The 14,901-nt window shown below is 43.5% G+C and overlaps 1 protein-coding gene across 3 annotated transcripts in view; it reads right to left on the minus strand.

The window, feature by feature from the left end:
• LOC139280936 (SUN domain-containing protein 1-like) overlaps positions 1–14,901 on the minus strand; it is a 94,708-nt gene that overhangs the window by 37,434 nt on the left and 42,373 nt on the right. For all 3 annotated transcript variants that reach the window (XM_070900748.1, XM_070900747.1, XM_070900749.1), the window contains 5 exons: positions 14,611–14,871; positions 12,429–12,515; positions 4,830–4,873; positions 4,605–4,746; positions 4,164–4,418 (listed from right to left, as the gene is read on the minus strand). In XM_070900748.1, coding sequence (XP_070756849.1) covers positions 4,164–4,418; positions 4,605–4,746; positions 4,830–4,873; positions 12,429–12,515; positions 14,611–14,871 — 789 coding nt within the window. The remainder of the gene's footprint in view (positions 1–4,163; positions 4,419–4,604; positions 4,747–4,829; positions 4,874–12,428; positions 12,516–14,610; positions 14,872–14,901) is intronic.

Consider the following 14,901-nt stretch of genomic DNA (forward strand, 5'->3'; position numbering starts at 1 on the left):
TGTTGGTCCCTTAGAGGACGAGACCGGGGAATTAGTGAAAGGGAACATGGAGATGGCAGAAACTCTGAACAAATATTTAGTATCAGTCTTTACAGTAGAGGACACTAACAATATTCCGACAGTGGATAGTCAAAGGGCTATGGGGGAGGGGGGGGGGGAGAGGAACTTAACACAATCAGTGTACTCAGTAAGATAATGGGACTAAAGGCGGATAAATCCCCTGGACCTGATGGCTTCCATCCGAGGATCTTGAGAAGTAGCAGCAGGGATAGTGGATGTATTGGTTGGAATGTAACAAAATTCCTTGGCTTCTGGGGAGGTCCCAGCAGATTGAAAAACTGCAAATGTAACGCCCCTATTTAAAAAAGGAGGTAGACAAAAAGCAGGAAACTATAGACCAGTTAGCCTAACATCTGTGGTTGGGAAAATGTTGGAGTCCATTATTAAAGAAGCAGTAACAGGACATTTGGAAAAGCATAATTCAGTCAGGCAGAATCAGCATGGATTTATGAAGGGGAAGTCATGTTTGACAAATTTGCTGGAATTCTTTAAGGATGTAACAAACAGGATGGATAAAGGGGAACAGGTGAGTGTGGTATATTTGGACATCCAGAAGGTATTTGACAAGGTGCCACATAAAAGGTTACTGCACAAGATAAAAGTTCACAGAGTTGGGGGTAATATATTAGCATGGATAGAGGATTGGCTAACTAACAGAAAACAGAGAGTCGGGATAAATGGTTCATTCTTGGGTTGGCAACCAGTAACTAGTGGAGTGCCGCAGAGACCAGTGCTGGGACCCCAACTATTTACAATCTATATTAACGTCTTGGATGAAGGGAGCGAGTGTAACGTAGTCAAGTTTGCTGACGATACAAAGATGGGAGGAAAAGCAATGTGTGAGGAGGACACAAAAAAATCTGCAAAAGGACATAGACAGGGTCATTGAATAAATTTAAGACAGAGATAGACAGGTTCTTAACCGATAAGGGGATAAGGGGTTATTGGGGGGAGGGGGGAAGCAGGCAGGGAAGTGGACCTGAGTCTATGATCGGATCAGCCAAGATCGTATTAAATGGCGGCGCAGACTCAAGGGGCCGTATGGCCTACTCCTGCTCCTATTTCTTATGACCTTATGATGAAGGGACTGTTATTGATGAAGCAGCTTAAGATAGTTGGGCCTAGGCACTGCCCTGAGGAACTCCTGCAGTGATGTCCAAGGATTGAGATGATTGACCTCCAACAACTACAACCATCTTCCTCTGTGCTAGGTATGACTCCAGCCAGTGGAAAGTTTCCCCCGATTTCTATTGACCTCAGTTTTACTCGGGCTCCTTGTTGCCACACTCGGTCAAATACTGCCTTGATGTCAACAGCAGTCACTCTCACCTCACCTAGAATTCAGCCATTTTGTCCATGTTTGGGCCAAGTAATGAGGTGTGGAGCCAAATGGTCCTGGCGGAACCCAAACTGAGCATTGGTGAGCAGGTTATTGGTGAATAAGTGCCGTTTGATAGCACTATCGACGACACCTTCCATCACTTTGCTGATATTTGAGAGTAGACTGATGTGGTGGTAATTGATGGATTGGATTTATCCAGCTTTGTGGACAGGACAAACCTGGGCAGTTTTCCCACATTGTCAGATAGATGCCAGTGCTGCAAGCTGTACTGGAACAGCTTGGCTAGAGGCGCAGCTAGTTCTGGAGCACAAGTCTTCAGCACAACAGCCGGGACTCATAGCCTTTGCTGTATCCAGTGCGCTCAGCCGTTTCTTGGTATTACGTGGAGTGAATTGAATTAGCTGAAGACTGGCTTCTGTGATAGTGGGGGGCCTCAGGAGGAAGCAGAGATAGATCATCCACTTGGTATTTCTGGCTGAAGATGGTTGCAAATGCTTCAGCCTTGTCTTTTGCATCTGCGTGCTGGAGTACGCCATCATTGAGGATGGGCATATTCATGGAGCCTCCTCCCTCCGTTAATTGCTTAATTGTCCACCACCATTCACGACTGGCTGTGGCAGGACTGCATAGCTTTGATCTAATCTGCTGATTGTGGGATCGTTAGCCCTGTCTATAGCATGCTGCTTCTGCTGTTTAGCATGCATGTAGTCCTGTGTTGCAGCTTCCCCAGGTTGGCACCTCATTTTTAGGTACACCTGGTGTTGTTCTACTGCACTCCTCATTGAACCAGGGTGAAGGATATGCCGGGCCATTGTGGTGGAATTCAATTCTGCTGCTGATAGCCCACAGCAGCTCATGGATGCCCAGTTTTGAGCTGCTAGATCTGTTCTGAATCTATCCCATTTAGCACAGTGGGAGTGCCACACAACACGATGGATGATGTCGTCAGTGTAAAGACGGGACTTTGTCTCCACAATGATTGTGCAGTGATCACTGCTACCAATGCAGTCATGGACAGATGCATCTCTGAAAGATAGATTGGTGAGAACTGATTAAGTAGGCTTTTCCCTCGTGTTGGTTCTCTCACCACTGCTGCATACCCAGTCTGGCAGCAATGTCCTTCAGGACTTGGCCAGCTCAGTCAGTAGTGGGGCTACGGAGTCAACTCTTGGTGATGGACATTGAAGTCCCCCACCCAGAGTACATTTGTGCCCTTGCTACCCTCAGTGCTTCTTCCAAGTGGTGTTGAACATGGAGGAGTACTGATTAATCAGCTGAGGGAAGGCGGTAGGTGGTAATCAGCAGGAGGTTTCCTTGCCGATTGGATGAAAAGTATGCTTCTGTGAGTATAACTATGGTGTTGCTGTGGGTCAGCTCTCACAATGTCAGCGCAAGTCCCCAGATGTTCGTGAGGAGGACTGTGCAAAGTCGACTGGGCTGGGTGTGCCATTGTTGTGTCCGAAGCCTGTGCCGAGGTTGATACCGGGTGGTCCGTCCGGTTTTATTCTTATTATACTTTCTTGTAGCGTTTTATTACAACTGAATGGCTTGCTAGGCCATTTCAGAGGGCAGTCAACCACATTGCTGTGGGTCTGGAGTCACAGGACAGCAGATTTCCTTCCCTAAAGGACATTAGTGAACCAGATGGGTTTTTACGACAATCTGGTATTCATGGTAGAAATTCCACAGCTGCTATGGTGGGATTTGAACTCACGACTCCAGATTACTAGTCCCGTAACTTAACCACTATGCTACCGCTCCCATTAACTGAAGGAGTGCTGATATCTTGGAGGGTTGTAGGGCTGGAGGAGGTTATAGAGGTAGGGAGGACTGAGGCCATAGAGGTATTTGAAAACAAGGATGAGAATTTTAAAATTCAGGGGTGTTGGAGGAAATTACATAAGGCAGGGGCACAGTGGCCAAAGGAGTGGAGTAAAGAGAGTGGGGATCGAGGTGTAATTCAGTGTCAGAGTGAAGGGTGGGTATGTGCAGAGACATATGGCTAGACATCACAGATGGGGAGGGCAAGGCTGTGGAAGAATTTAAAGATGAAGATGAGGATCTTGAGGTCAATTTGTTTGGATATTGAGAGCCGGTGCAGTTCAAAGAGATAGAGGTGATGGGGAAGCGAGCCAAGACCAAGGCCACAGTGTTTTGGATCATTTAGTTTGGGCAGAGGAAGTCGGCAAGCAGAGTGTTAGCGAAAAATCAAGTCTCCAAGTAACAACGGAGTGGAGTTTTGGCAGCAGAGGGCGAGAAGGCAGGTAATGTTTTGGAAGTGAAAGCAGTTTTGGCAACAGATTGTGTGGAGGAAGAAGTTGAGGAAGGAAGGTTCAGCATTACGTAAGGCCTTTTCATCCTTCCCCAGACATTATCGATGTCACAGATTTTTTAAATCCCTTCTCCATAATTGGGGGAGAGGGGTGACGGAGTAAAACATCGTTCTACCTGGACCAGCGAGTGCCCAGTCTCTATACATAGTGAGGGTTGGTCAGGGCGAAGAACACTGGTTCAGAATACGCTAGCCCAGAGACCAAGCACCATGCCTAGAAATGTTAAATTGTCTTTGTGGTGTTAAAGTTAATGTAATAGAGTAGGACAAAGTCTTTTATCAGGGCAGGGTTGGGGGGGGGGGGGGGGGCAGAAGAGCAGTGCAGGGCGAGGGTGAGAGAGAGAGAGAGAGAGAGAGAGAGAGAGAGAGAGAGAGAGAGAGAGAGAGAGGGATGGATGGATGGATGATGATAATTTCAACTGTACTCACCTTCTCTGAAATGCCACTTATCCCGGCATTAGTAATCGCACATGCAGCTGCCTGTTCATCTGGCTGTTTTTTTGTTTCAATCCAAAGCTGAGTGAGATTTTTCAGGATTTTCATTTCCAAGGTTTTCAAGAGGAGCTGCAGTTGGGTTTGGCTGGCGAACTCCAAAGACAGCCATTCCTTGAAGGACTCGGGTGAAGTTTGTTGTTTATTTCCAAAAACCAACAAGTTGACCAATTCCCTGACCTGATTGTCTACCTGGAAAAGCAGGACAATAAGTGGCAGTTGTATGTGGAGAAACTAGGTAGGTTTTGCTGGGATGATTGAGCTAACAGTCACTGTTGCTATAAATGCGTTTATCCAATAGTGAGCAGCAGCTTTGGAGTGTGGTATGAAAATATTCAAATATTTTTGCAATACAAGACAAAAAAAAATCCTGCTTACACTCCCTTGTATCCCATCGATCTTTGCACAGGATGCCTTTAGCCCTTGAATATTTGACAGTTCTGACTTGACTATGGACAATTCACGATCCAGTCTCTGGAGTTCAGACACGAGGTGTTGGTACTGTTCCTCATTCTCATTGCTTGAAAAAGAAAAAGAAAACTTTAAATAGTATTTAAAGAGAAATCACTGCACAATTGACAGGAGCAACATGGTTCACCATACCTTGCAATGCTGCTCTTTGCTGTTTCCACTTCTTTGTAAACTTCCTGCAGTTTAAAAACAAAAAAAATTACTTCTGTGCAGAGGTACTACTTTCAGTGTTCTTAATGGACCATCAAGTGTCAAAAATATAGCCAATTTCTGTTGACCTTCCATGTAAAGGTCAATTTGTCCATCACACTGGGACATAATATTCACAGGACTAGGACAAATCAAAAGGCATTTACATAGATTTACTCGAATAGTACCATGGATGAGAGACTAGAGAAGCTGGGATTGTTCTTAGAGCAGAGGTGGTTATGGGTAGATTTAATAGAGGCGCTGAGGGTCTTGATAGAATGGATGGGGAGAAGCTGTTTCCACTGGCAGAAGGGCCGATAACCAGAGGACACAGGTTTAGGTCATTGGCAAAGAAACCAGAGGGGAGATGAGAAGAATTTTTATGCAGCAAGTTATGATCTGAAATGCAGTGCCTGAAGGGGCAGTGGAAACAGATTCAATAGTAAATTTCCAAAGGGAATTAGTTAAATATTTAAAAAGAGAAAACATTTGCTGGCTATGGAGAGAGAGCAGGGGAGTGAGACTAATTGGAGAGCTCTTTCACAGATCCAGCATGGGCACGATGGGCCGAATAGCCTCCTTCTGTGCTGTAAGATTCTATATAAAGACATGCTGTATCCACACCCAACTATTGCTAACATTGCTGCACATGCATCATAATGTTCAAAACGATAAAAAAATCCCTTCCCATGAACTCCACCAAACTACACACTACTTTTTGACAGTCTGGGAAACACACTAACTATCATTCCTTCGAAATTTGAAAAAAAGGCTTACTTTCCAAATTCTTTTGGTACATGGCAGTGCTGTACAAGCTTCTCAACCACACTCGGCCAAGCTCATCTTTTGCCCCTGGTGAATGACAGAAGCACAGCTGCCAATTCTAGCTGCAGTTCACAAGGCCCATGAAAAGGTTGGGGAAACTGGCTATTCAGCACTTCGATGTGCAGAGAGTCAGCACCTTACCACTAACCTGCTGCACCAGCCTGAATAATGACCATTTTCTTTTTCACTGTACCTTTAATTACCCACTGAAATCGGATGCCCGTTATTTAAATGATGGTCACAGCAGATGGCGAGCCAGACACACAAGCTTTCCATCAAAGCACAACAATAAAACTCCAAGTCGGCAATGTTTCAGCAACACGAAGGCAGCAATTACTGTGGAAATAAGATGTCACCAGACACATCAGATTATGTCCAAATTGAGTCATCGGAATACAAAGGATTTGGCAGGACAAATGTGAAAGTTGCTTTGGGAGGGAGGGGGCGATGGAAGAGGAGGAGAGAGAGCAAGAACCATTGAAATGTGTACATTTGAAATAGTAAACATGTGCCAGTAGATGCACTTCTTTTCAGTATCCCTACCCAGCCCCAAACCCCAAGTTTATTGAAGAAGCCATAGCTCCCAAACACCATTACAAATCACATTAGTGCTCAGGGGCAATGGGAAGGCTCGCGGTTAGCTGCCTTTAAGTCAGTACTTTCTTCCTCCTGTTGAACAAAACCATTCCACACTGTAAATGATAAGTTGGAGCCATAAAGTTCACAAAGACACTTTGAAAAACATTTTTGTACCATCAGGTATTCATTTCCACAAGTATACAGTATGGTGCATTGTGTTCAACAATATGCAACAAAATTATTTTTAGCAAGTAAATTCCTTTAAATGAGTAAAATGTATTCTCAACAATAACTTGCGTATATGTGTAAAGAAATCCAAAGCCTATACACCAATACACGACATATCTGCACTTGGCATTCCTTCGTTTGGTTGATAACTTCACGAGTTTAAAAACCTACTGTTAAAGGTTCGCCACTGCATCTCTGCACCAAAGAATCTCAGTCGATTTCATAAAATGTTTCCACAACAGAACAGTAAATCATTTTAACAGTCGCTGCTCAGAAACTGAGCTGTGTCTTTTGAAACATAGAAAATAGCTGCAGGAGCAGGCCATTCGAGCCTGCACCACCATTCAATATCATGGCTGATCATGCAACTTCAGTACCTCATTCCTACTTTTTTGCCAAACCCCTTGATCCCTCTAGCCGTAATGCTCACATCTAACTCCCTTTTGAATATATCTAATGAACTGGCCTCAACAACATTCTATGGTGGAGAATTCCACAGGTTCACAATTCTCTGGGTGAAGAAGTTTCTCCTCATCTCGGTCCTAAATCTTTATCCTTAGACTGTGACCCCTGGTTCTGGACATCCCCAACATCAGGAACATTCTTCCTGCATCTAACCTGTCAATCCCGTCAGAATTTTAAATGTTTCTATGAGATCCCCTCTCATTCTTCTAAATTCCACTGAATACAAGCCTAGTCGATCCAGTCTTTCTTCATATGGCAGTCCTGTCATCTCGGGAATCAGTCTGGTGAACCTTCGCTGCACTCCCTCAATAGCAAGAATGTCCTTCCTCAAAACTGTACACAATATTCAAGGTGTGGCCTCACGAAGGCCTTGTACAACTGTAGTAAGACCTCCCTGCTCGTATACTCAAATCCTCTCGCTATGAAGGTCAACATGCCATTTGCCATCTTCACCGCCTGCTGTACCTGTATGCCAACTTTCAATGACGGATGAACCATGACACCCAGGTCTCGTTGCACCTCCCTTTTCCTAATCTGTCACCATTCAGATAATAACCTGCCTTCCTATTTTTACCATCAAATGACCCGTTTATTCCTACTCTTTGCTTCCTGTCTGCCAACCAGTTCTCTATCCATGTCAGTACATTACCCCCAATAACATGTGCTTTAATTTTGCACACTAATCTCGTGTGGGACCTTGTCAAAAGCCTTTTGAAAGTCTAAATACACCACATCCACTAGCTCCTGCTTATCCACTCTACTCATTACATCCTCAAAAAATTCTAAAAGATTTGTCAAGCATGATTTCCCTTTTATAAATCCATGCTGACGTGGACCGATCCTGTCACTGCTTTCCAAATGTGCTGCTATTTCATCCTTAATAATTGATTCCAACATTTTCCCCACCACCGTGTATGTCAGGCTGACCGGTCTATATTTCCCGGTTTTCTCTCTCCCTCCTTTTTTAAAAAAGTGGGGTTACATTAGCTACCCTCCATAGAAACATGGAAAATAGGTGCAGGAGTAGGCCATTCGGCCCTTCGAGCCTGCACCACCATTCAATAAGATCATGGCTGATCATTTCCTCAGTACCCCTTTCCTGCTTTCTCTCCATACCCCTTGATCCCTATAAGGGCCATATCTAACTCCCTCTTGAATATAACCAATGAACTGGCATCAACAACTCTCTGCGGCAGGGAATTCCACAGGTTAACAACTCTCTGAGTGAAGAAGTTTCTCCTCATCTCAGTCCTAAATGGCCTACCCCTTATCCTAAGACTGTGTCCCCTGGTTCTGGACTTCCCCAACATCACGAACATTCTACCCACATCTAACCTGGCCCGTCCCGTCAGAACCTTAGATGTTTCTATGAGATCCCCTCTCATCCTTCTAAACTCCTGTGTATAAAGGCCCAGTTGATCCAGTCTCTCCTCATGTGTCAGTCCTGCCATCCCAGGAATCAGTCTGGTGAACCTTCGCTGCACTCCCTCAATAGCAAGAATGTCCTTCCTCAGATTAGGAGACCAAAACTGAACACAATATTCCAGGTGAGGCCTCACCAAGGCCCTGTACAACTGCAGTAAGATCTCCCTGCTCCTATACTCAAATCCCCTAGTTATGAAGGCCAACATACCATTTGCCTTCTTCACCGCCTGCTGTACCTGCATGCCAACTTTCAATGACTAATGAACCATGACACCCAGGTCTCGTTGCACCTCCCCTTTTCCTAATCTGCCGCCATTCAGATAATATTCTGTCTTCGTGCTTTTGACCCCAAAGTGGATAACCTCACATTTATCCACATTATACTGCATCTTCCAAGCATTTGCCCACTCACCTAACCTGTCCAAGTCACCCTGCAGCCTTCTAGCGTCGTCCTCCTCACAGCTCACACTGCCACCCAGTTTAGTGTCATTTATAAACTTGGAGATATTATACTCTATTCCTTCATCCAAATCATTGATGTATATTGTAAATAACTGGGGTCCCAGCACGGAGCCTTGCAGCACTCCACTAGTCACTGCCTGCCATTCTGAAAAGGACCTATTTATCCTGACTTCCCGTCTGCCAACCAGTTCTCTATCCACGTCATATATTACCCCCAATACCATGTGCTTTGATTTTGCACACCAATCTCTTGTGTGGGACCTTGTCAAAAGCCTTTTGACAGTCCAAATACACCATATCCACTGGTTCTCCCTTGTCCGCTCTACTAGTTACATCCTCAAAAAATTCCAGAAGATTTGTCAAGCATGATTTCCCCTTCATAAATCCATGCTGACTTGGGCCGATCCCGTCACTGCTTTCCAAATGCACTGCTATTTCATCCTTAATAATTGATTCCAACATTTTCCCCACTACGGATGTCAGTCTAACCGGTCTATAATTACCCGCTTTCTCGCTCCCTCCTTTTTTAAAAAGTGGTGTTACATTAGCTACCCTCCAGTCCATAGGAACTGATCCAGAGTTGATAGACTGTTGGAAAATGATCACCAATGCATCCACTGTTTCTAGGGCCACTTCCTTAAATATTCTGGGATGCAGACTATCAAGCCCTGGGGATTTATCGGCCTTCAATCCCAGCAATTTCCATAACACAATTTGCTGACTAATAAAGATTTCCTTTAGTTCCTCCTCCTTGCTAGACCCTCGGTCCCCTAGTATTTCCAGAAGGTTATTTGTGTCTTCCTTCGTGAAGACAGAACCAAAGTATTTGTTCAATTGGTCTGTCATTTCTTTGTTCCCCATTATAAATTCACCTGATTCTGACTGTAAGGGACCTACATTTGTCTTCACTAATCTTTTTCTCTTCACATATCTGTTGAAACTTTTTCAGTCAGTTTTTATGTTCCCTGCAAGCTTACTCTCATATTCTATTTTCCCCCTCCTAATTAAACCCTTTGTCCTCCTCTGCTGAATTCTAAATTCCTCCCAGTCCTCAGTTTTGCTGCTTTTTTTGGCCAATTTATTTGCCTCTTCCTTGGATTGAACACTATCCCTAATTTCCTTTGTTCGCCACAGTTGAGCCACCTTCCCAGTTTTATTTCAACACCAGAAAGGGATGTACAATTGTAGAAGTTCATTCATGTGATCTTTAAATGTCTGCCATCGCCTATCCACCGTCAACCCTTTAAGTATCAGTCACCAGTCTATCCTAGCCAATTCACATTTCATACGATCGAAGTTACCTTTCTTTAAGTTTAGGACTCGAGTCTCTGAATTAACTGTGACACTCTCCACCTTAATGAAGAATTCTACCATATTATGGTCACTCTTCCCCAAGGGGCTTTGCACGACAAGATTGCTAATTAATCCTCTCTCAATACGCAACACCCAGTCTAGAATGGATAGCTCTCTAGCTGGTTCCTCGACATATTGGTTTAGAAAACCATCCCTTATACACTCCAGGAAATCCTCCTCCACCATATTGCTATCAGTTTGGTTAGCCCAATCTATATGTAGATTAAAGTTATGTGTTTAACCCTTTGTAACCTGCATCACATCTGACCACCAGAGGGCCCACCTGTTGGGAGTCCCAAGGGATCCCAGCATCCCTTGAGAGCACAGTATATAAGCAGGCCACCCACGAGGTACCTGCACTCTGGAATTGTTGTAAAGGAGCTCAGTCACACTTGCTCATTACACACAGTCTAACCATTTATTATGTGTAACAAAAGTCACCCATGATAAACTGCTGTACCTTTATTGCACACATCCTTAATTTTCTGTTTGACGCCATCCCCAAACTAAAAAGTCTCAGTGCTCAAATAATTAAAGCATCACACTGCAGGAAATTATACCCCATCTGTGGCTTTGTTACTGCTAACAGAACGGCAGTGATTTCACTCAGCTTTAGTGTAGTGCTTTGATCAAACGCACATTTAACCACAACTTCCACACCTGGTATTAGCATTGGTTTTTGGCAAAATAACATGCCTTTTAGATATGAACTTTGCACATTTGCAGTTTCTCTATAACCATCAAACGGGCCCAGCCACGATTATGACAGTGTGCACCATTTGAGAAATGAGGATTTCTTTGTTTGAGCCTCTTTCCTTTTTCCCAAACTTCAGGCCAGAGTATTTTGACAGGATGAAGATGCTCCGACTGAATAGACACACAGTAATACAACTACACAATAATTTCCTCCAAATTATATCCAATAATAGATCATGCACCACATTTCTACACCATAAATGGTGAAAAGTTAAGAAAACATTTGGATCTTCAAGGTCAGCTAATTTCTCAGTAAAACAGCCAGCCTCCCGTTTAAAAACATACCCATGCTACTCTCAATTTCCCAATAAATGCTGTTTTTGAAAATCGTTATGAACACTTTATTTCGATGTTGCAGCGTAATTAAAGAAGTCAACCTCTTTACAACAGTCAGTCAATACAGACCTAACACCCGGCACTGTATGTAACAAGCAGTGCACCATGTAATCGGAGCATTCACAGCCAATTTTTATTGCGCGACTCACTTGCTGGTCTCTTGCAGTGCCTAAATGCAGATGTAGATATCTAGTGCATGAGGTTTTGTATCTCTTGCAGGGAAATGTACCCTGCTGTTTGAAGACTGTGCTGTAGTACCACTAGTTCATATTTCATTCACTACAATTAATTTGGTTTCATTATTGAGTGAGAAATTTTTCATCTAAATTTCTGTGGATCACTCATTACACAACTAATTAGCCACATACATTCAGATTGATACTCGTCCAAAGAAAATGAGATTGCTTCAATTTTGACCCTCTTCTCATGCTGGGATACTGCTCCATGCCAACTGCAGCTTGCGCAAATGGGTCATTCGCACGTGAGCCTCGGCAGCCTGCAATTGCAGGCGAGTTAACCGTGGATGCAGCAGAGCCAAGCCTGACCTGGTCATGAACAGATCCATCAAATATGGGAACCCTGGCTGATTGACACTTTCCCAGCCCAATGACACCAAGGCTATGCCTTGCATCTATACTCTCACCTTTGCACTGAGAACACTCAACACAACTCCAGATTGATCCAAATACCAGCCTGGTCCACAAGAATTGAAATTATCTATTTACGCAGCAAGCTAGGAGAGCTGAAAATGAGCCACGTTCATAACATTGGCATAAGCCTTTGCATCAGCTATTCTGCAGAACCTGCACTGCATTACAAAGTATTAACAAAAGCATTGAAATTACATCATGAACCATTACAGTGAAGCTTAAGTGGTTTCGCAACATTTTAAGTGAGATTTCCTACTTATTTAGCCACATATTTTCAGGTTTTTTTGCTGGCTGGCTGACAGGACTATCACAGCTTCTACTTTATACACCTGCATTTTAATAAAATTCTGATAATCCTGTGCACCAACACCTCATCTACCAACAGGAAGTAACCAAATATTCTACAATTGCTAGTCGCATCTAATATTAAACCAGCAAATGCATGGTTACAATGTTACGGTACCTGTGATCTGTTAGACAAACTCTGAAGCAGAAACTCCAATTCAGCAATTCGTAACTCATGCTTCTGATGTAAAGCCATAAACTGGTTCTGGTGAGGGAAGGAAAATAAATATTTTCAAAATTTGTCTATTGAAAGTGGTTAAACATACGTGGACATAGTAATCCCAAAACCTTTCCCTGGCTCTCTGGAAGGTGAGGCTACACAAGGAACTCGCATCATACACTGTAGAAATGATTTTAACGGAGGGAGCTTTTCTAGAAGTTCACTGGGAGAAAAAGCTCAACTGTTAACCTCGTTTCTATAAATGTAAACAATGCCATCAGTTATCACAGCTGTAGAGGTGAGATGGTAGGATAGGTAACCTGAAGGAATGACATCAAGCAGGTCCAACTGGCTCTTCAGTTAAGCCAATCTTGTGATCAGTCACATATTATTGGTTGGTTTTGAAAAATAGTCAGCATACACACCGATACAATATTTAGGTTTTCCTCATTAATGCAAAATTAACCAGAATAGGTTTTATTTTTCGGTTGCCAATCTTAAGCAAATTACCAGCTGGCCAAGTTTGATTTGTTTACACATACATGGCAAGGGAGCACGGTTTTATTTGTGGGACGGGAAGAAAATGGTCAGAACAACATTTGAGGCGCAGGCAAGCTTCTTTCCATCACCACATTCCTCTGCGATCAGAGATCTTCGCTGTTTAAGTATCATTGTACTCGGCATGCATCATTTGGATTTAATGTTCACATAAACCTAGGTGGCCATTTGCTTCATTGGTGAGAATATTTAGGCAGCCCACGTTGGATTGTTGAATGTATAACTTCAGGTTTTGAACTGGCGGATCAATTGGCAGATTCTGGTTGGGCTATAGTCACGTCATGGGCAAATGGCAAAAGCAGCTGCCATGGAGTCCATTTGCATTGTGACCATGTTAAGTGACCTTCATTACACAGTGAGTGACAAATATATCTTTTGAAGCTTTTGATGCCTGGATAACAAAAAATTCGCTCTGACAGCAAGTTCAGTCCGACTTCAAAGTTTTGAGTATTTCGATATATCAAAGCTTTGGTGTGGTGCCAGTCTGTAGCAGTGTCATTGATGGAAATCAGTTTGGACATTTCCAAGGCTGCCGGGCCAGTCTTCAATGTTGGAATTAATTGCTTTTAATGCACCTCTACTGTTCCTAACTGAAGGATCCCCATGTTGTCTCTATTTATAGTCATAGCAAACAATCGAGTGCATTTCCAAAATATTCACTTCTTATTGAACAGGGTTGTGTCCATTGGCACACTCGCCTGAAGAAATATAGAGCACAAGACCAAAAAAGATGCAGCACTTAGTGCAGCTTTCTTCTGGTTTGAAAGCCCAAAACGCCCAGGTGCCTGGAACACCACACCCTTTCTTTCGAGGCTTAAAGTACGTTTTTTTCAGAATAAGCAGAGTGTTTGCAGAGTAGAGCAAGAGCACCGATGACCACCCAAAGGTGATTTCAAAAGAGTGATCTCAAGATCTCATCGACACCAACAAATGTGGCAGAATATCTGAAATATCACCAGCAATACCCATTAAAAACCCAAGTTACATATAGTTCCAGCTTCATTCCAGGAACGTTTGACGTAACTCAATATAAAATTCATCACTGCACGTTCACCTGTTAATGTTTTACCCACAACTGAAAAGTTTCTAAAAGGATACAAAACATGCTTGTGTATATAAACATCTTAACTGTGGAGCTGCCCTCTCAAGTGAGGTAGCAGCACTTTGTGTCACCTTGTACCAAGCGTAAACAGAGTCTAGATGCACACTGAAGTATGCAAAGCAGTTACAAATCAAATCCGCAGCCAAGAATAACCCATATGGTAATTGGTCAACTCAAGTTTTACATGTTGAAACCTGGCAGTTGGAGAAAATTGCTAAATCCACAGCTGAGGTCATCGTACCACCCTTTTAGCAAAGGCTGCAATAGAATACACAGCTGCTGAAACTGGGTGCAGGCATGTGGACCTAGAACTACCAAGAAAGATTGAGCACATTAAAATCTACTACTGAAATGAAAAGCCAGTCTTCTAAAGCTGCTGCAACACTGGTGACGTGCCCAACATCTGCCCAATTGAAGATATATTCGGCCACCTCAGCTGTTGCATTCTCTCATCTGAAGTTTTTGACTTCAACAGCTTACCTGGGAAAGATCAGTTCTCTCCTGCTTTATCTCTTCCCGCAGCACATTGGAGTACTGGCTGACTGAGTTTCTGATGAGGACCAAGATTCTTTCTTCATCGTTTAGCTCCCCGACCTGTTCTTGTAGTTTCTGTAACAAACCGGCAAGCTGACTGTAACGATCATCCGACGTGTGGGAGCTCTGAACACATCGATCATTTAGCATGGTAATCTGCTTTTCCAACTCCGCCACACGACTCCAATCGAACGCGTGTCCAGCACCCTGAAACAGATAGTCGCACAGTGACACATC

This window comes from Pristiophorus japonicus, chromosome 15 (genome assembly GCF_044704955.1).
Source record: "Pristiophorus japonicus isolate sPriJap1 chromosome 15, sPriJap1.hap1, whole genome shotgun sequence".
Lineage (NCBI taxonomy): Eukaryota > Metazoa > Chordata > Chondrichthyes > Pristiophoridae > Pristiophorus > Pristiophorus japonicus.